The sequence below is a fragment of the Mesocricetus auratus genome, unplaced genomic scaffold, assembly GCF_017639785.1.
Source record: "Mesocricetus auratus isolate SY011 unplaced genomic scaffold, BCM_Maur_2.0 Super-Scaffold_100013, whole genome shotgun sequence".
Classification (NCBI taxonomy): Eukaryota; Metazoa; Chordata; class Mammalia; order Rodentia; family Cricetidae; genus Mesocricetus; species Mesocricetus auratus.
In genome coordinates, this window is record NW_024429196.1 from 29,117,808 (window position 1) to 29,138,844 (window position 21,037).

Below are 21,037 nucleotides of genomic sequence, written 5' to 3' on the forward strand. Positions count from 1 at the left end.
TTCTCTCCAAATCTGGGAGCTTTGTCTTTGGGATACTGAGCCTTGGAGGCTTTGGCTCACATAAAAGCAACCTTCCCTACCAGGGCCCTGGAAAGCAAAAAGTGAACATCTGGATGGTCTTCCTGTATGTCAGGATGAGCTGCTCATCATCCCTGGCTACTCTATCACTCAGCATCTGCCACCAGGTGAAACTACTCCCTGTCTCCTCTATCTACCCTATCCCAACCAAGACTGCAAACGATCTCAAGGTATAAGTGGCCATATACAAACAGGGCTCCTTAAATGTCTTACCATGATGTTGGAGGCCACAACAGTAGGGTCATCGCACACGGACTCAATGAAAAAGGCCTGGAGGAAGGAAGCAAGGCAGAAATGTAAAAACAACCCACAAAAGGCCAACTTTGATGTCACTGCGATACAAGAAAGGAAACCAGCAGGGAAAGGATGGTGCTGGGGAGATGCAAAGTAAGCTAGACTCAAACTTCCGCTTCCTCTTATATGCAAAACCTAGATTTAAATGTGTGGGGGAGAAGGCAGGCTACGTGGCAGAGGAAGAAGGCTGAAGGGAGGACAGGTTAATGAAATAGGTGACTGGGGAGTAGACGAGGACCAGTAAGTCAGAGGAAGGGGGCCTGGAGAAGATGGGAGGACCAATAGGAACACAATATAATAATGCTCATTATGTCTCAGTAACGTGTGTGTGTGTGTGTGTGTGTGTGTGTGTGTGTGTGTGTGTGCGCTCGCGCGCGCTCATGCTTGAGCTTTAGCTCTAGAGGCACTTGTCCCTTTGCTAACCAAAAAATGAATGGGGGAGGGGGATTGGGAAAGGTCTCCATAAAACTCCAACTTTGCATGGCCATGGCCTTCATTCACCCTCCCCCAGGTAGGGAGGGAGGGCTCCACTGTCCCCAGGCATCATGCCACAAGGAAGACCTGGTTTTAAGGCAACAAAAATGTGCAACTAGCCATGAGAGGAAGCTCACACCCACAAATCCCAACACTTAGAAACTGAGGCAGGACAGCTGCAGGTTTGAAGCCAGCCTGTGCTACAGAGTGCGTTCCAACAGCCCTGCCTCAACAACAACTTGACAGAAAGAGGCTGAAGCCAGAGTCAGGCAATCCGCTGTTCCCAAAGTGTTTTCCTCTCTGAACTTGCTGGAAAGGCAGGTTTGGCTCACCTTAAAGTCATTTTCTTTGGCAAAATGGAGGATCATGTGTCTCCTCTCTCTAGTAGTGTTGGTGGCATCAAAAACCTGATAGAGAGGAAGAAGGCTCAGAGAAACTGGTAGCAACGCTTAACCAAACCACAAGGAATTCAACCTGTTGTTTTCCAGAAATAAGCCCAAAAATTCCTCCTTCTAGATAGGGTGTGTCCTATCCCTAACCTCTCTATGGTGCTCCCAGACTCCCTCCTCACTCTCTGCCCACGGTGCTCAGGCACAGCATCGGGCAGAGGAACTAACAAGCAGTAACACACAATGAGGGACCAGGGAATGACCCCTGGCTGCTGGGGCTCACAGCAACAGAGTAGAGGTGGTGCCCAGATGTCCATTACACAGGTGAGTGACAGAGCTATGTCCCAACATCCATCCCGACACAGTTGAGTCATGAGCTGCATTGGGCCACTTGGTCCCTAAACCCTTACAGCCATTTGTCCTTGTTCTTACTCTACAGTAGCTCTCCACACTACTTGTGCCAATGAGGACAGAGGTGCCTGTGTCCCCCAGACTTACTGCAATCTGTCCTCCTTCCTTCGTCAGGTAACTTTTGACATCTCTCAGGGCAGCTAAGGCACACTGTCTGCAAACACACAAGAGGAAGGCACCGGTCAGAGCAGGCCCAGCCAAGCAGCCACATCCTTTGTGACACACACTCAAGTTCCAGTTCCAAGTTGCTCATTGCTAGCCAGGCCTCTTTAGGTCAGGGGCCTCCCGCCTGGGGACCAGCACAGACAGACACTCACATCCACACAGCTGAGGGAGGCAGCCATCTTGACTGGCTACATGATAGGATCAATTTCCCTGAGAAACATTTGTATTTGGCTTTGTGGGTTGTTTTGTTTTGTTTTTTCACGCAGGGTGCAGCTACACTGCCCAGGCTGACATTCAACTCTGTAGCCCAAGCTGGCCTCAAACTCCCAACAATTCTCTCACCTTAGCTCTCCAGTGTGGAGAGTCTAGGCACCTGTTACCAGGCATGGCCTTCTTTAATCTTTTAATCTTTTGTTCTTTGTCTTATGGTACTGGGAACTGAAATCCAGGCCTTGAACATGCTAACCAAGTGTTCTGCAACAAAACAACAGCTCCAGGCCTTTTTCCATTTTAGTTTGAGACAGAGTCTCACTAAGTTATCCAGTCTGGCTTTGAACCTACTCTGTAGCTTACCTGGGTCAGGAACTTAGTCTATAGAAACCGTGAATCATGCTCAGCTTAAAAATCAAATCTGGGAACTTTTTAAGAACTGGTGCCAAGGGCAAGGGATATAGTAGAGTGCTTGCCTAACATGCATGAATAAAGCCATGGGTTCAGTCTTCAGCACAGTATAAAACCATGTTTGGTGACACAGTCTATCATCCTCGTACCAGGGAGTAGAAGCCAGATGGTTAGAGGCTCAACCTCAGCTACATAGAAAGCTCAAGGCAAGCCTAGGCTACATAAGACCCTATCGCAAAAATTAAAAAAAAAAATCAGTGCTAGACAGACAGGGTGGCAAAAGATTCATAATATAAAAAAGCTGTACTCTGGAGGCTAAGACAGGAAGACAGATCTGAGCCAATCCGAGCTATATAAGGTAGTGCCAAGCCATCCAGGGTTATATAACAAGACCCTAACTTAAAACAAAACAAAACAACAGTACTAATAAAATAAAAATGGATGCCAGAGCACACACAGAGAGCCTCACTGGGCATGCCTGGGACTGTGCCTGGCATCAGAGATCGGGATCTCTTCCCACACCCAGGCTGATTCCAGCACCACGCAGAACAGAAAAGCACCGCCCTGTCACCTGCAGCTTAAGAACTCTTTTGCAAAATGCAAACTGATGATTTCCAATGAAAAGGACTTTGTTCGCTCCTGAGCTCCTGGCGTGTGGCTGCTGTCGAACTGTCTTGGATGGCTCAGTTCATACTTCTGGGAGCAGATCAAAGCAGCCAGTCACAGAGAGGCCAAGAGACTTGTCCTGCTGCTAACTAGTTCTAATAATGGCCACCAGCAAAGAACCAGCTTGGCCAGGTCTTCCTCTTACAGAACCCGGCTTCAAAACAAAGGAAGCCACAGGGTAGGAAGACAGCTCCGCTCACAGTGAAGTGTTTGCCTTGCAAGCACAGCAGCCTGAGTTGGATTCTCAGAGCCTACGTGAAGGAGGAGGGGGAAACCGCAGCTGCTGGATTTGGTGGTGTGCACTTGTAATCCCAGTGCCAGGGAGGTGGAGAACCCTGGGGTTCACTGGCCGCAAACCAGTCTAGCCTACTTGGTAATTCCACAGTAACAGAGCCCGCCTCTAACAAGAGGCCTACGGAGGTGGTTCAGTTTGGGCAAAGCACTGTCTGCCACCCGTGCATGAGGGCATGAGTTTGCATGTCCAGCTCTCACCTCAATGCCAGGCATGGTGCCACTTTCTACAACCCTAGCACTGGGGATGCAGAGACAGGCAAGTCCACAGAGCTCACTGGCCCCGCAAGCTAGTTCCAGGTTCATCAGCAGACCCTGTCTAGGGCTGGAGAGATGCCTGAGCAGTTAAGAGCACTTGTTGCCCTTCCAGGACCTGGGTCTGATTCCCAGCACCCACTTGGAGACCACAATCTGCTTTAACTCCAGCACCAGAGGATCCAATGCCCTTTTCTGGCCTCCCCAGGCACAGGCACTAACATACATGCAGGCAAAAACCCATACACATAAAGTAACTTTTTAAAGAGACTCTGTCCCCAAAAATAGAGAAACAATAGAGGAATATACCTAACAAGTTTCCACAGGCATGGACACACACACCGACTCACACTCACCCACATGTATAGATACATTTAATTGTGAAGCGGGAAATGCCACCACACAAGTGTATAGATACACACACACACACACACACACAAAGAGACAGAGAGAGAGAGACAGACAGACAGAGAGACAGAGACAGAGAGAGAGAGAGACAGAGACAGACAGACAGAGACAGAGAGAGGAAACCGACGGCAGCTCAGGCTTACTTCCGGACTCTCATGGCTTCCTCGTTGTCAGGTCGGAAGAAGTTGTAAGAGCTGTACTGCTTCACGGCCTCTCGTCGATACTCTCCCACATTGAACACTGGACAAGAAAGACAAGGACAGTCCTGGATGAGCCATCAGAAACAAGACTGCTAAACCAAAGAGAAAGCTAACCAATACCTATTTGAATAAGAATCTCATATGGGAACTGTGGATTTCCCAGTCCAGGCTGTCATCCCCAGGTCACAGTCTGGGAAACAGGGACCAGATCAAAGGACAGCACCCATCACTCTTCCTATAGCTGAAGTTGTCTCCTAGGGACCAGATCCCAATCCTAACCTCCCAGTGTCATAAACCAGAAACAGACTCTGAGAACAGCCAGAATCCAGGGGGGAAAAAAAGGAGTTAAGGATATCACTCAGTTGTACCTGTCTAGCATGGATAAAACTCTGGGCTGGATCCCAGCACCAACCAAAAACATTGGGCATGGTGCTAGATCTAGCTCAGTGGCTGTACAATTCATTGGACACCACTGAGCTATGAAACATTATCTCAAAATGATAGATATACACAGACAGACAGACAGACAGAACAGACAGACAGACAGACAAACTGGAGAGTTAGCTCAGCAGTTAAGAACACATGCTGCTCTTTAGAAAGGACCAGGGTTCAATGCCCAGCACCCACATGGAGGTTCACAGCCATCTATAACTCCAGTCCAAAGGGATCTGACTCCCTCTTTTGGCTATGTGGAGCATGAAGCATACACATAGTACACATACATATGTGCAGGCAAAACACCCATACGTATAAAATAATGAAATAAATAAATGTTAAAATAAATAAGGATGGTTTTTGCTTATGGTATCCAAATGTAAGTGGGTCTCATTGACCAGCCAGGCTAGTCTACTTGTTGAGCTATTAATGCTAAATTACCCCTGCCATGTCTAAATTAGCCACGTTCCTGTTGGCACATCTATACTGATGAGATCACATTTAATAGTCACTGCTTAGCACGTGCAGACCTAGAGTCAAGCACCTGTATATAAAAATTCTCAGCACAGTGAGGGATGCTAATTTTTACCCTCAAGCTACTTCCCATTTAGTTGGGAAGACAGGACAAAGGGGTATAATATGTCATCAATAGTACACACAGATGAAGCTGCTGAAGACAGTCACTAATGGAAGGCCACAGTTACATGTGATAAGACTTTCAAAGGAAAAAATACACAGAGAACGAGGTCACCACAGGGAGCTTGATGAAGTGAGTTGTCATAATTGGACTGGGGAACAGGATTAGACACCATAACCTAGGACATCTGTGCCTGTGAGCGGCCACCCTGAGGATGCAGTTGTTAGCCTTGAGTCTGGGCTTACCTTTTGTTGGAACACCTATCCAGTTGAGGTAGCGAGTCAGCTTCTTGGAGATGTATGTCTTACCCCGGGCGGGGAGGCCCACCATCACAATCACCGTTGGGGAGTTGGTCAGCTTTGGCCCACAGGCTGGAAAGACCAAGCAAGAAGTCATCAATTGAAGAGCAAAAGTTAATGGCCAGAGTCCTATGCCCAAAGACAGATTTTGAAGAATGGAATCAAAGTTGGGTATGGTGAGACATGTCAATAATCCCAGTCCTTGCGACAGAGGCAGGAGAATTGAGTGTTTTAGGTGATCCTGAACATAGTTGAGTTCTAAGCTAGCCTGGGCTACACAGAGAGTTAGTTCCAGGCCAGCCCAGGCAACAATGTGAAACTATCTCAAAGCAATAAAAGAATATTGCTAAAGTTATGATGCCATTCCACATCCCAAAGCCCCTGCCATCTGATGACCCAATGGGACTACACACTTCACCCCACCCCCACCCAGTGACCACACCCCTTGGCCTTGTAGTTCAGTACTCACTTTCCAGGCAGCAATTGGCAATGGCAGTTCCAAACATAAATGCATAACCAGATATGGAGGAACTGAGCCCCAGACAGGGATTCCAGTTCTTAACAAAATAGTCTCAGAGCATTTCTTCTTGGGGCTATAAGATGGGACCCTATTGCCAAGGAAGGTAAAATTCCCAGTAGGGAGAGATGATTTTTCTAACTCAGTATGTAAATTGAGCAAACATATGAGAAGCAGACAGAGGTGAGCCTCAGAAACCAATCCATTTTTTAAACTTCACTTTTTTGAAAAAAAATTTAAACAGTAGGAGCTTATCAAGTAAAAGTAGGTCAGGGACCCAGAATACTGGGTCCCTCGGTTGGGCACCATGCCTGTGCCTGTCACATCCTCCCTGACCACCCCCTCCATCCCTCCATTCTGCTGCCAAGTTCTGATGGATGCCAGGTTCAGAGGGACGCCGGAGTCTGCCAAGGTAATAGCCAGTGACAGGGTCCTAAGTAAGCCGGTCACTAAGTCCCAGGAAGACTCCCAAGAGACACTCTTGCCTGTGATGAATAAGTGCCCCATATATCCTTAGAATCTCAGTAAGACACAACACCAGGGACAGAGGTTTTCAGAAAGCAGCCAAAAGAATCCTGCTAGACAAACTAAAGTTCCAGTATTTCCTTGGCTGTCTCCTTGCCACTGAGACTCTTGGGCGACTCTTGCATCCTGGTGACAAGTGAGCTTACAAGCCAAAGAGGCTGCCTGCCAACTCTAGCCCAGCTGGCCTTCTCCCATCCCAGACACAGGCTGCACAGCCTGCAGGGAAAGAAATGAGAGTCATGCCACCAATCTAGACAGATGTCGGATTTAGATAGAGGCTCATGTGAAGTCTAAGCATAGGTGGGACACCAACATGGATCTTTTGCTTCTAGAACAGCAGGCGAGGGTCTGAGTAGAAGCACACATAACAAGCAGGAGTGAGTGATCTCTTCAATAATGAGGGCCTGGCTGAGGAGTGTGAGGCTGTCTAGACAAGAAAATTCAGAAGTCAAAGACAGCCCTTAGGAACATTCCCCATGAACGCATTCCAGAGGCCCTGGACAGAACAGATACCTAGAAGACAGTAGCTCCTGTCTCTCCAAAAATGGTACCTTCTCCCCACCCTTATGACCCCACTGAGCCATCTCTGAAAACATCCAGAGATGCCTGGAAACAGGCACCCACACATGCATGTGTACATGGGCAGTTTCTGTTGGAACTGTGTTGGGGATGCAGAGGCAGAAGCCAGCTGAGTTATCAGATCAGGAATTATGTCTATCTACTAATCACAGGAGCAAATCTCTGGCACTAGACACTTTGGGAGGGAAAAGGCAATACCATAGACTCAGCAGAGTGCTGCTGGATCACTCTCTTAGTTGGCAAAGCAAAAGTCATTCTTCCCTTGTCTGTCAGAGCTGAGGAGCTCTTGGAAACTGCCAAACCAAGTGCAGCTTCATCACCCAAGCATCTGAGCATGGGAAGATGTATAAATCCTTCCAGATGAATCTAGTGTTCCCCTCACAGCCCTTTTAGAGCTCACAACCTAGTTCAAGGGTCTCCCTGAGCATATAACATCCTGTCCCTGCCCCTGCCCCTGCCCCAAGTTCTTTTCTTCAAAGACTTTTTCTTGCCACAGAAAAAGAGACACCAAACATGATCCCTCATCCCCCATCTCACAACACTCCCTTCCATATTTCTTCCCCCAACCACCTCAATATATTGAGTTCAACATAAGATTTCCTAAGATAAACACAATGCTTTCTTCCCTTTTATATAAATGCCAATGTTTTGTTTGTTTGTCTGGTGGGTTTTTCCAGACATGATCTCTCTGTGTAGCTCTGATTGCCCTGGAACTAGCTCTGTATATCAGGCTGTCCTTGAACTCATGGAGATCCACCTACCTCTGCCTCCCAAGTGCTAGAATTGAAGGTGTACACCACCAAAGCCCGGCAAATGTTCAATGTTTTTTAACCAGGTCTTTTTTATTTTATTTGGCAACAAATCTAGGTATTAACTTAAATAAGGATAAAGGAATACACAGATGTTCTGTTAAAGTGTGTTGGTTAATCTCCATTTGTCAACTTGACTAGATTTAGAATCACCATGGAAACACACCCCTGGGGTATCTATGATAATGTCTCCAGCCTGGGTTAAACCCACTCTAGCTGTGCGTGGCACCATTCCGTGGCTGTGAGTGGGCCTGAATAAAGATGAAGGGAGCTGAACACCAACTTTCAAATCTCTCTGCTTCCGGCCTGCTGACGCAGAGACTCGACTGTCACATCCCCATCACCACACCTTCCATCCGAGATGGACTAGACCCTCAAACTAGTCAAAATAAACACTTCCTTCCAGAAGCTGCCTTTGTTACAGTAATGAGAAAAACAACCAATATGGGGGGGGGGGCAATTGTCTAAAGAGAGCTAGGCCTTCGTGGCAGTTTGAGAAGACTCATACTGAAAGCATTGCCCATGGTTTAGGTCATGGTTCCTTAAGTAAGATTCACAGAAAGCCACCATACCCCAAGACCTGAGCTAACACTCTACAATGTCATTAGGCTTATTTGTTCATATATTTATGAGGCCAGCGCTCTGGATGCTGGGTGGGAAAGACGGCGTGTGGACACACTGAGGTCAGCATCCCTGAGGAGTACCTTGAAACTCAGACCTGCCTGCCCAGATTAGGCCCACCATTGTTAGATCTTACCACGGTCTTGCTACTTACGCCAGCTTCCTGCGGGTAAACACACACAAAGGAAGAGCAGAAGAGCAGCTAGGGAGCGACAGGATAGGGTAGCTGAAGAAGGAATCATGGGAAGGAAAAGCCTGACAGGTGGTTAAACCCCCAACTTGAACGGGGCTTGTCTAGCTCAATTAAGAGGCAGGTGCAGCCTGAGTCCTCACTTCAACACTTCTTCCTAGATTGATTAATACCTTCGAGAACATGTGGCCAAGTGGAGGCATTGAGACAGCAGATTTCCAACCATCCCACCATCTGATACCTACAACTCATTTTCCCAAAATATACTTGGGAAGATCCTTAGCTCTGGCCCTCACACCTCATCTATGCTTGCTTCTACGGGAACACTTTGCAAAATGCTAACATTAGAAAAGGATGCTAAGTTCTCTCCATCTTTTTGTGCAAGCATGTGTGTTATGCTTCTTCTACAAGCTCAAGGTAAAACACAGAAGAATCTGTTTAGCACAGACAGCTGTGAACCCCAAAGGGACCTATCTCCCCAGCTGTCTAAGGGAACTGAGATTAGGCCTTTCCACGGGAACTACCTCAATATACTTCCATCAAGCAAGGTCAAAAGAGTGTACAGGAGACCTATTTTGACCATAAGTATACTACCACACCTAAGGTCTCACTGAAATGGGCTTAACCTGCCTGGCCCTCGGAACATAGTAAACACCAATAACAGAAGGCGATGTGCGCCATAGGGTTGTTCACTAGATGATAGCATCTCTCCTGTCACCATCAGATTGGCCTACAGGACCCTCCAAATCTGATGGGGGTAATACACAGAGCTTGCCTCAGCAGAGTGTACCTGGGGATGTGGGAGCAGGGAGAATACAGCTAATAGATACCTCTTTTAAAAGCTCTCTTTCAAAGGGGAGCTCATAGACCCCAGACTGAGAGGCCAGCATGGGACTGATCCAGACCCCTGAACGTGGGTATCAGTGAGGAGGCCTCAGCATCCCTTGGGACCTCAGGCAATAAATCAGCATTTAGCCCTGTCATCCAGATGGACTTTGGGAGCCCATTCCACGTGGAGGGATGCTGTCTCCATCTGGACACATGGGGGAGGACCCAGTCCCTGCCCCAGATCATATGACAGACTTTGGAGATCCCCCAAGAAGGACCTCACCTTCCTTGGAGAGTGGAGTAGGGATTGGGGGAGAGGTTGGGGGAGGGCTGAAGGGAGGAGGGAGAGGAGAGGGGGCTAGGAATGACATGTGAAGCAAATCTGTTTCTAATTTAAATTAAATTTAAAAATAAATAAATAAAAACAGAATATGCTTAGATTAAAAAAAAGCTCTCTTTCGCCGGGCAGTGGTGGCACACACCATTAATCCCAGCACTCGGGAGGCAGAGGCAGGCACTCTGTAGTTCAAGACCATCCTGATCTACAAGAGCTAATTCCAGGACAGGCTCCAAAGTCACAGAGAAACCCTGTGTGGTGGAAACACCAAAAAAAAAAAAAAAAAAAAAAAAAAAGCTCTCTTTCATGGTTACAGTGTACATGCACTGCTGCACTGCTTACCAAGGACCCCTTGTCTCCTAATATCTAATTGAATGGCCTTGAACTTTACAAGCCCATATCTCCACCACACACTGCAATGGGGTGTCTTAGTGGCTCAGTGTTAACTTTGGGAGGTAATACAATATAAAACAGCAGTGCTAATAAGCATGCAGTGCCAAAAGTCCAGTATACAGAGTCAGAAGCCAAGCCTCATCACCACATTGAATCCTGCCCACAGGCACCCCTTGGTGTCTTCCTTTCCGTGTCTGTACAATAGTGGGATGCTTCAGATACTGATTGTGACAAGTGAACTGTCACATAACTCACCTGAAATGACTGCTATAAATATGCCTGGCTGGGCATCAACAAGACAGAATTCTATAAGGTTTTGAATACCATACCCACCTACCTTCAATGCAGTCTATTTCCTAAATCCTAAGCAAATATAAATTGATATCTTACTGCCATGTATTTAGGAAAAATACAAAGTTGAGAACTGGCAAAATGGCTTTGTTGGTGAAGAAATTTGGCACTGAATTACTGTGCTTCAAAGACAAATATATCCTCTGGTCTTTTTTTTTTTTTCCAAGACAAGCTATGGAAACCAGGCTAGCCTTGAACTCAGTGATCTTGCTTACTCTTGAGTGCTAGGATTAAAAGTGTACACCACCACACCTGGCACTTGGGAGTTGCTTATTCTATGATTATTCTCTTTTTTTGTTTGTTTGTTTGTTTGTTTTGGTTTTTCGAGACAGGGTTTCTCTGTGGCTTTGGAGGCTGTCCTGGAACTCGCTTGGTAGTCCAGGCTGGTCTCGAACTTACAGAGATCCGCCTGCCTCTGCCTCCTGAGTGCTGGGATTAAAGGTGTGCGCCACCAATGCCCGGCTGTTTGTTTTTTTGAGACAGGGTTTCTGTTTTTGAGGCTGCCCTGGAACTCGCTCTGTAGACCAGGCTGGCCTCAAACTCAGAGATCCACTTGCCTCTGCCTCCTGAGTGCTGGGATTAAAGGTGTGCGCCATCAACATCCGGCTTCTATTATTCTTTTAGTTTTATTTGGACAATTTTCTCCATGCCCTCTAGCAATAAGCCTCAGGCATTGGCTGCCAACCTCTGATGTGGAGACCATATGTAAAGATGGTAATAGGCCTGGAGATATAGCCGTAGGATGGTTCTTGACCAGCATTCACAAAGCCTGAGATCAATCCCCAGCACAGAGTAATCTAGGCATGGTGTTGCACATTTATAAAATCCCAGCAAAATTGGGAACAGAAGGCAGGAGGATCAGACATCTAAGGTCATCTCAACACCATAGTGAAGTCAGGTCGGATTGTGTCTGGAAAAAAAAAGAAGGTTTAGGTGAATGAAATCCACAAAATAGGCTGGGTGTGGCAGCACATACTTAAAATCCCACCCACGAATTGAATAGTTCCAGGCCACTAATAGCAGAGAGACCTTGTCTCTAAAAAAGAAAGTCTACAAGATCCCAATGTCAGTACAGAAGAAGTAATTTCTTTTCTCCATTACAGTCAGAAACCAACTGAGTACTGGAAAGATAGCACTAAAAATATGGATATGCACTAAACACCCTGGCTGCAGATATTTGTATATGAAGGGATGTCTGAGGCTACACCCCAGTATCATACACAAGAATTCCAGAACTGGGTGAGCTGCTCACCTTAATCCGGCAGCTTTAGATACACACACCTCAAGCTCTGAATAGCTCTGACAGCAAACCTCTCAACTCCGTGGCAGACGTGCAGACTCATGGAATATAACGATCAGGTTCTGAAGCCTGGCGGAGGGACGCGCAGATACACGATGTCCCTCATTGTTACTATGGAGCCAGCCCCACTGAACTTAGGGGCCCCTGCAAAGTTGCCACGGTTCCTGAAGACCCAAACAAGGGAAGAACGCACACATATGAAACCAGCCCTTGTTTTGTGTGGCAAATTTCAGTCCAGAAATACGCTGTAATTTGCCTTTATTAAAAAGTCCAGAAGGGACAGAGGTTTAAATTTGGTCTTGACCGACTTTCCCTGTTTTTGCTGTTGTTTGTTTGTTGGGCAGAGTCTCACTCTGTAGTCCGGGTTCATGATTCTCTTAACCTCAGCCTTCTCAGTTACCTGGCACAGAGCAGTGAGATTGTGGGTGTGTCACCCGGTTTGACTCTTCCCTGAGGCTTTTTTTTTTTTTTTTTTTTTTTTTTGGAGACAGGGTTTCTCAGCTTTGGAGGCTGTCCTGGAACTAGCTCTTGTAGACCAGGCTGGTCTCGAACTCACAGAGATCCACCTATCTCTGCCTCCCGAGTGCTGGGATTAAAGGCGTGCACCACCACCACCCGGCTTCCCTGGGGCATTTTTATAAGGGCAGCTCTATTGTATAAACATGTCTGACAGGTCAAGTCCTTGCCCCTGACTTCCCTGTCCGAAAGAGAAAAGGAGACGTGTCTTGAGGATGGGTTCCACCAACGCCCTCAGGTCCAGGAGACCTGGAGGTGTCTCATACTGCACCACAGGGAAGCTGGTGACTCAGGGCATACACTGCTCCAAAAGAGCTGTCATGTCCTGTGGTGGCCATCCTGTAAAACGTGGCAGTGGAAAAGCCTACCCTGCAGCCCGGTGTGTCCAAGATGACAGGAAACCACCTCCCGGCTTTACAACTGGATTCCATGGTTACATCTCAAGCTACAAACATGGTCTGAGCAACATGCTCACTAAGCAGCTCACTTCTGTCTACCTCCATGGGCTCCTGGGCGCGCTGCCTAGAGGGGAGACATCGCCTTAGAGCAATTCCACCCATCTTTTCCAAAGGCACCCTTCCCCAGCTAGAGATGGAACTGAACGAAACCTCCCCAAATCATTTTCCGACAGCAACAGGTGGGGCTCGAAGGCAAACCGCCAGCTCCATGTAAACGAGCGCGCCTGTGAAACACCACCAGTGTGCAGTCACCAAACTCATAGACCGTCCCTAAAACCAAGAGCCTGCAATCGCGGAAGTGAGGGTGAATATGGAAATACACAGAGGTGCAGAGAGATACGAGGGACGAAGAGAGGGAGAGAAGGAACCTGAGGAGACTCAAAGAAAAGGGGCGGTGGCGACGGCGGCCGCGCCCCAACTGCAGTCGGGCGCCGGGTCTTCTCAGCCTCTGGGAGGCGCTGGCTCCGTGATCTCAGGCCAGGCCGGGCACACCGGAGGTTTCGGAGCCACAGCGCCCCTGCAGCCCAGTTCGGGAGACGCAGCCCGCCGCCACCCCCGCCTCGCCCCGCCGGCCAGCACGAGTGCGCGTCCCGCAGAGGGGAACCGGCACAAAGCCGCGGCACACACAATGGCCGGGCTCTGCGCGCGGCGCAGTCAGCAGCCTAGCCCCCCGCGCAGCTGCACTCACTTCTGGGCAACGAGGGTCGGTGATCGACAGGCACCCATATCTTCTGCACCCGGCTCTGGGTCAGTTCCAAAGGCATTTTCGTAGCTGCACTCGGCGACCCGCCACCCCGGGAGAAGACACTCGAATTGGGGAGAAGAGCAGTTGCAGATCCCCCCCGGAACAAAGGACAGGAAGGGTGCGTCCGCCTGCACGCGGCTGGGCGCTCCCTCGCGCTGCTTTGGAAAACGTGCTTTGTGCGAAGTCTTGGAGGATCGGTCTCTCTGAGCGGAGACACGGAGGAGATCGGCGCCGGCTTGCTGCTGTGCGCACCGCTGGCTGGCTGATCGGCTCTGTTCAGAAGCTCAGGGATGCTCCAGCGCAGTGACAGCCGCGCTCCCGCCACCCAGCACTGCCACTTACTCCTCTCTTGCTCTATCGGGATGCCACACGCACTGCCCGGCCTTTTAAGATCTGACCGGTAACGCGGCGCGTCAGCCTCGGGGCGGGCCGCATTCTTTGCGTCCCAGCCCCCTTTCACGTGGAGAGAAGGGTGGGCAAGGCCAAGAAACAGCCTGCTGCCGCCCCCTGCGGGAAGGCGAAGGCAGCACGCTCTGTTCCTACAACCCCCGTCTGGCTCCTTTCGGCCTCTTTTACTCCCCCAAGCCTATCCCCTAAGGGCACCAAGCACCGAGTCCCCAAATAATTACAGCCCTTTCCTCAGCTGGGCTTTTAAGGGAGCAGGGACCTGGTAATGTCCCATGTGGTCCGTCGACAGACCCTCAACCCCTCACACACGCGGCCGGTGCTTTGCGAAAGCATCTCCAGATGCTTTTTAAAAAGTATCTTCCCAATTCCGCCTTTCAAACAGTGGGGCCCCAACACCGAGCAGCAGTTACAAGCTTTTGGGGCCGAGACGGTCCAAAAGGCCCAGGTCAGAAATGCCTCCTGTTCACACCGGTGCGCCACCACCCACTATGTCCCCCGACACTGCTGTCACTGCGACCTCCGCGCACAAGCACTTCTTTTTTTCCGAATCCCCTAGAAACGTATGTTTGGGCAGTATTGTCACCCCTCACGCAGAACCGCTTTGCTAGGCACTTGGAGGGGACAAAAAAGTAAAGGAGGTTCAATAGAAAAGGAACTGTGGGATAGAGGTGACCAGTTGGTATCTTCATTTTCCCTTTCAACATGGACCATATTTCATAGATCTTTCTCTCTGCAAGTAGTGAATAAAAAGTAGAGCCTGTTCCCACCATCACTACCGGACTACAAACCGAGGCTTATAGCCGAGGGGTAGCCAGGTCCTAAATTCATGTCACTTCCTCCCGCACACCCTGCCACTTTTAGTTGGATGTGAACATGTCCTCGCTTCCTTTCCCGATATTCGCCCTTTGTATAGGCTGGCGAAACATGACAGGCATGCAGTGAACTGCCAGAAGCCATTCATTCAGCGACAATCAGGGGGTCTTTTGGCGGGGAGGCATGACACTGTAAATGAGCCTTTAGCGAGTGAAGCCTCCGCACAGAATCGCTGCCCTGCCCTGCCTAGCGGCGAGCTGCACACGTCGCGATGAAGCTGGGTTGTGATTGGAGGCGCTCGCGAAACCCCACACTGCAGTGGAAAAGTCTGCGCAGAGGCTGCCACACGTCGCGCACGTCCTGCATGCTCTGCTGGGAGGGCGCCCGCTCCCAGGCGGCGGGCGCAGCTGCTCTGCTCCCAACCCAGCCTGCCCCGCCCGGGACCTCCGCCTTCTACAGCAGTCTGGACAGCCCAGGAGACCTGGATGGAGCGCAGAGTCGCCCACCTGGCTAATAGGCCTTGGAGACCTCCGGGCTCTGACCCCCATTCCTGCACCCCACCCTCCCGCACCACCCTCCTCAGAGCCTGCCCCCAGCCCCAAGATAGCTTTGCTGACCAACTGGTGTCTGTGGTCGGGCAGTTGTTCAGAAACCCGGTGCATTGCATTTGAACTTGTTTTTCTGCAGCGAGAGCAAATGCCAGAGGTGACACCCTAGAATGCCCAAGGGAGAGTCCCGCTCCACTCCTGAAATAAGAGTGGACTTACTCGACAAGGAAGACATCTGGTGTACGTGTCTCCAGGAAGGGTCCCCCCTTCACTGGGTTCGCAGGTGCAGAGCAGGAAGCGGGGGGGGATGGGTGGAGGTGCGTCCCTGTCAGGAGACACCCTCCTTTCCTGCTCCCCAGCAACCACAGTGCACCTGGACACATGTTAAAATTTCCAATGGTTTTGTTTGTTTTCTTTGTTTGAGACAGGGTTTTCCTATGTAGTCCAGGCAGGCCTAGAGCTTGCTTCTTCTCGACCCGGTATTACAGGCCTGTGTCATGCCCTTGGCTGCCCACTTGAGATTTTGCAGACCTACAAGCCAGTCAGTCCCAGTGGCAAGGTGTTGTTCCTTCACCTCAAAGCTTAGGAACTGATTACTGGGAGTTCGTGGAGAACAGGGTATGATTGGCACCAGTAGAGACCAATCTTTATTTTTAGCTTATATGTTTAAATCTCTTCTTCAGCAGGGCGTTGGTGGCGCACGCCTTTAATCCCAGCACTCGGGAGGCAGAGGCAGGTGGATCTATGTGAGTTCGAGGCTGGCCTGGTTTACAGAGCGAGTTCCAGGACAACCTCCAAAGCAATACAGAGAAACCCTGCCTCTGTAACTAGCTCTTGTAGACCAGGCTGGTCTCGAACTCACTGAGATCCCCTGCTTCTGCCTCCCGAGTGCTGGGATTAAAGGTGTGCACCACCAACATCTGGCAAATCTCTTCTTCTTTTATTATTATTTTCACTAATTTATTTTACATCCCGACCACAGCCTCCTCTCCCTCCTCTCTTCCCAGTCCCTTCCCCTCCCTTCACCTCTCCATCTACCCCTCCTCTGTAATCTCTCAAAAAAGGGCAGACCTCTGTGGGCTTTAGCAAAGCATGGTATATCAAACAGCCATAAGACCAAGCACCCCCACCCACCATGTATTCAGACTGGGCATGGCAATCCAGCATAAGAAAGAGGTTCCTGAGAGCCAGTCAAAGCACCAAGGTACAGCCCCTGCTCCCATTGCTGGGAGTCCCACATGTAAACTAATCTACACAACTGTCATACATATGCAGAGGGTCTAGGTCGGTTCCATGCAGGCTCCCTGGCTGTTGGTTCAAGCTCAGTGAGTTCCCATGAGCTAGGCAATTGGTTTCTGTGGGTTTCCTGCAATGTTCCTGACCCCACTGTTCACTACAATCCCTCCCTCCCTCCTCTCCTCACCAGGACTCCCGAGCACAGCCCAAGGTTTGACCATGGGTATCTGAATCTGCCTCCATCAGTCACTGGATGACAACCAATATCATCACTAACTCTACATCTGACAGAAGGTTGGTCTATAAAATATACAAAGAATTCAAGAAACTAGACATCAAGCTGGGCGGTGGTGGCACATGCCTTTAATCCCAGCACTCAGGAGGCAGAGGCAGGCGGATCTCTGTGAGTTCGAGGCCAGCCTGGTCTACAGAGTGAGTTCCAGGACAGCCTCCAAAACAATACAGAGAAACCCTGTCTCGAAAAAAAAAAAAGATTCTACCTGTCAGCATGGCTAAGATCAAGAACACAAATGACAGCTCATACTGGAGAGGCTGTGGAGTAAGGGAACATTCCTCCATTGCTGTTGGAGTGCAAACTTATACAGCCACTTTGGAAAGCAATATCACTGTTTCTCAGAAAATTGGGAATCCAGGCCCACCCAGCTATACCAATCTTGGGCATATATCCAAGGGATGCTCAATAATACCACAAGCACACTTGCTCAACTATGTTCATAGCAGCATTATTTGTAATTGCCAGAACCTGGAAACAACCTAGATGCCCTTCAATAGAAGAATGGATAAAGAAAATATGGTACATTCACACAATGGAGTATTATTACTCAATTGTTTAAAAAAATGACACCATGACATTTGTAGGCAAGTGGATGAAACTAGAAAAAAAAAAAATCATCCTAAGTGAGGTAAACCAGACCCAGAAAGACAAATATGGTATGTACTCACTCATAAGTGAATATTAGCTACAAAGTAAAGGATAACCAGGCTACAATCCACAGGCTCAGAGAAGCTAGGTAACAAGGAGAGTTCGTGGGGGAACACCCAGATCTCCCTAGGAAGGGGAAATGATCTGGTTGGACTGGAGCATGGGAACTTGAGGGATGGGGATGGGAGGGTGGGCAGAGGGGGAGAGTGCTGAGGGAGATGATTGGAAAAGAGAGGGGGCTTTACAAAGTCAGGTAGAAGCCTGATGCAAGGGAAACTTCCAGGAGCCTACAGGATGGCCCCAACTAAGACTCCTGGCAGCAATGGATGCATAGCCTGAACTGGCCATCCCCTGTGATCTGACTGGTGACTAGGGAGATGTTTAAATCTCTTAATTTAAGGCCAGGCCTCAAGGCAGGAGGCAGCTAAGCATTCTCAAAAGGGACACTTTCCCTGCCCAGGTGCCAACAATGTAGTGGGTGTCCAGAACAAAGACTAAGTTCTCCAGTCACCTTTGCCACCAGATAAGCAAGGGGATTGACTTAACCCTGTAGGGATCTAGGTGTAGAAGGAGTGTGAAGGACACGGCCAAATTCACACTAGTTTGCTGAGTCTTTGAAGTGGTCAGCTTGCACCCATAGGTAAATGAGTGTCCTCATGGAAGGTGAAAATGCAGCCAGGCGTTGGTGGCACATGCCTAGCAAGTTCCAGGGCAGGCTCCAAAACAATACAGAGAAACTCGAAAAACCAAAAACAAAACAAAAAAAAGGCAAAAATGCTTCAGTACGATACTCCTTAGAATCAACGTGGCTGCAACTGCATCCAAAACCCACCTCAGGTTTGCTGTGTAGCCATCCTCCTGGCTCCTTTTGTTCTGCGAATACACTCTTATCTTTAGCTCAGATGTGGTCCCCTAGGGCTTCACTAACTCCCAAGTCTCCAAGGTGGATATCACAAACTCAGTCCTTTAGGAGAGGCTGCCAAGAATTTAAGGTGGCATTCTTATTGCCAGTCAACTCCAATTGGTACGACTGATAGACAAGGTCCCTTAGACTCTTGAGTTGCAATCTAGACCCCGTGAAAGTCGAAAGAAACTACTGAACAATCTAGGCCACATTCCACAGCCCTCCACCTCTCGTTTATGGGAAGAAGTAAAGGGAAGATTGGAGATTAGAAAGGTCAAGGAATCAATCCAAAGACAGAGGAAGGAAACAGTTAGGAAGATGGTTTGTTTGTGGCCGGTTTGTTCTGTTTTAGAAACAGGGTCTCCTGTAACCTGGGCTGGCCTTGAACTCCATATTTAGCCAAGAAATATAACCATGAGCCATCATGTTTGGTTTATTTGGTACTAAGGACCAAAACCAGGATTTCAGGCATACTCAGTTAGCTACATCCCCAGACCTATGTGAATGAGTGAGTGCGTGAGTGTGTGTGTGTGCATGTGTGTGTGTGAGTGAGTGTGTGCATGAGTGAGTGTGTGCATGAGTGAGAGAGAGTGTGTGTGTGTGTGTTTACCACATATTTGGCACAGCAGCAGACCAGGGTGCTGAGTACAACCCTAAGCAAATGAAGACTGTACTGTGTGTCATTCAATCCTTTCACCTGGGACAGTTAAGCTGTTTGGTAGGAAATAACAGAGAAAGGCCTCATGGGGGGGGGGGGAAATGAGACATTAACGTGGCAATTACCTAAAATGTTACCCGCATATTCATAACCCACCAAACACCAGCTGGAGTCCTCTGTGTGAATTCAGTGAGCTGGGTCTAACCTTAGCAAAAAGGACATAGAAGTACTTTTCCTCCATAACCTTTGTTTGCTTCTCTGGCCGGTGTCACCGAACCCTTACCAGTGCTGCCAAGAGGTAGCCATCAACGACAGCAGCAAGCAGCTCCATTTCCTTGCTCTTGCACCAGCTACTTAGAGTTAAACGTTTAAACCACACTGGTGCCTACACCTCCTCCCCAGGGGAAGAGGGATGGAGGTAACAAGCTCTGGCAGGCTGTGAGCAATCTCCTGCCACTAATTAGACCCAAAGTGTCATTGTTTGCTTGCTTGACCGAGAGTGAAGCAAGACATCAAATAAACAGCAAAACCAAACCTTTATGTCACCACCCAGCATCCAAAGATGAGGGAAGATGACTGTTTGTGTGTTTGTTTTGTTTTTCCAGACAGGGCCTTTCTATGTTAACAACCCTGGCTGTCCTGAACCCCCTTTGTACCCAGGCTGGCCTCAGACTTAACAGAGCTCCTCCTGTCAGGTGACTCTTATTAATGCAATATTTGTGTATGAATGGAAATAGAGATTGGAGGCTAGCTGCATAGATGACATAGGAGGGTCCAAAATCCAGTTCATAGATTATATATTTAGTTATGTATTTTCAAAACCTGGGAATTGCCAGGCATGAGGGACCACTACTGTCATCCCCACATTCAAAGAGGCGGGGACTAGGAGATTAGAAAGTTTCCCTACATCCTTGGTGGCACATATCTGCAATCTTAGCACTTGGAAAGAAGAGGAAAGCGGATCTTTGTGAGTTCAAGGTCAGTCTGGTGTATGTAGCCGGTTCCAGGAAAGCCAGGGCTATGTAGAGAGATCCTGTCTTAAAACAGAAAAAGAAGAAAATGTTCATTTTCTTAGGCGGTATGTTAGTCCAAGGCCAGAATGGGCTACATGAGACCCTGTTTCAAAGTGTGGGGGTGGGGGGAGCACGCCCTGAGCTTTGAATCACAGACAGAGGAGGGTGGGCAACGAGAATCTGGTTTTCGTGAACTAAAACTGCACTGAGAGGAAAACCCGTTTATAAAGAGGGATTCCTCACTTCTGTAAATGCCATTTACTTTTTTCTTCCATCTGAGTTAAATGTCTCACTACTAGAGAGCGAGGAAGGTCCACTGTGGTCACAGCCTGGCTCCGGATGAATCACCTCAGATTGTGCAGCTTGCACAAGTCCTACCAGAGCTAGGGTGAGCACTTGCCTAACCTGTGGGGGAGGGTGGGCTCATCAAGCCCTCCAACAAGTTTCTTTGCCAATCAAAGTTTCCGTGTTTTTTATTGTTATGGGGGGAGGTTGCTTTTTGTTTTTGAGTGTTTTGTTTTGTTGCTGTTTGTGACAGTTTCTTATTCTGTAGTCCAGGCCAGGCTGATCCTTTCTGCCTCAGCTTCCCAAGTGCTGGAATTATAAGTGCCTCTATGTCTGTCTTTTGCTATTTATATTTGTTTTATTTTGGTGGTGGTTTTTTTTTTTTTTTTTTTTTTTTTTTTTTGGTTTTTCAAGACAGGGTTTCTCTGTAGCTTTGG

The 21,037-nt window shown here is 48.6% G+C and overlaps 1 protein-coding gene across 7 annotated transcripts in view; it reads right to left on the minus strand.

The window, feature by feature from the left end:
* Window positions 1-21,037, minus strand: part of Pfkfb3 (6-phosphofructo-2-kinase/fructose-2,6-biphosphatase 3) — an 88,532-nt gene that overhangs the window by 15,502 nt on the left and 51,993 nt on the right. For 2 of the 7 annotated variants that reach the window (XM_005071726.4, XM_040755537.1), the window contains exons 1-6: window positions 13,736-14,170; window positions 5,570-5,695; window positions 4,196-4,292; window positions 1,734-1,800; window positions 1,179-1,253; window positions 292-348 (exon numbers count right to left, since the gene is read on the minus strand). In XM_005071726.4, the coding sequence (XP_005071783.1) occupies window positions 292-348; window positions 1,179-1,253; window positions 1,734-1,800; window positions 4,196-4,292; window positions 5,570-5,695; window positions 13,736-13,811 (498 nt within the window). In that variant the 5' untranslated portion in view covers window positions 13,812-14,170. Of the gene's footprint in view, window positions 1-291; window positions 349-1,178; window positions 1,254-1,733; window positions 1,801-4,195; window positions 4,293-5,569; window positions 5,696-13,735; window positions 14,171-21,037 lie in introns of those variants that run through there. The other 5 variants (XM_040755538.1, XM_005071725.4, XM_021228158.2 and 2 more) reach the window with 3 other exon arrangements.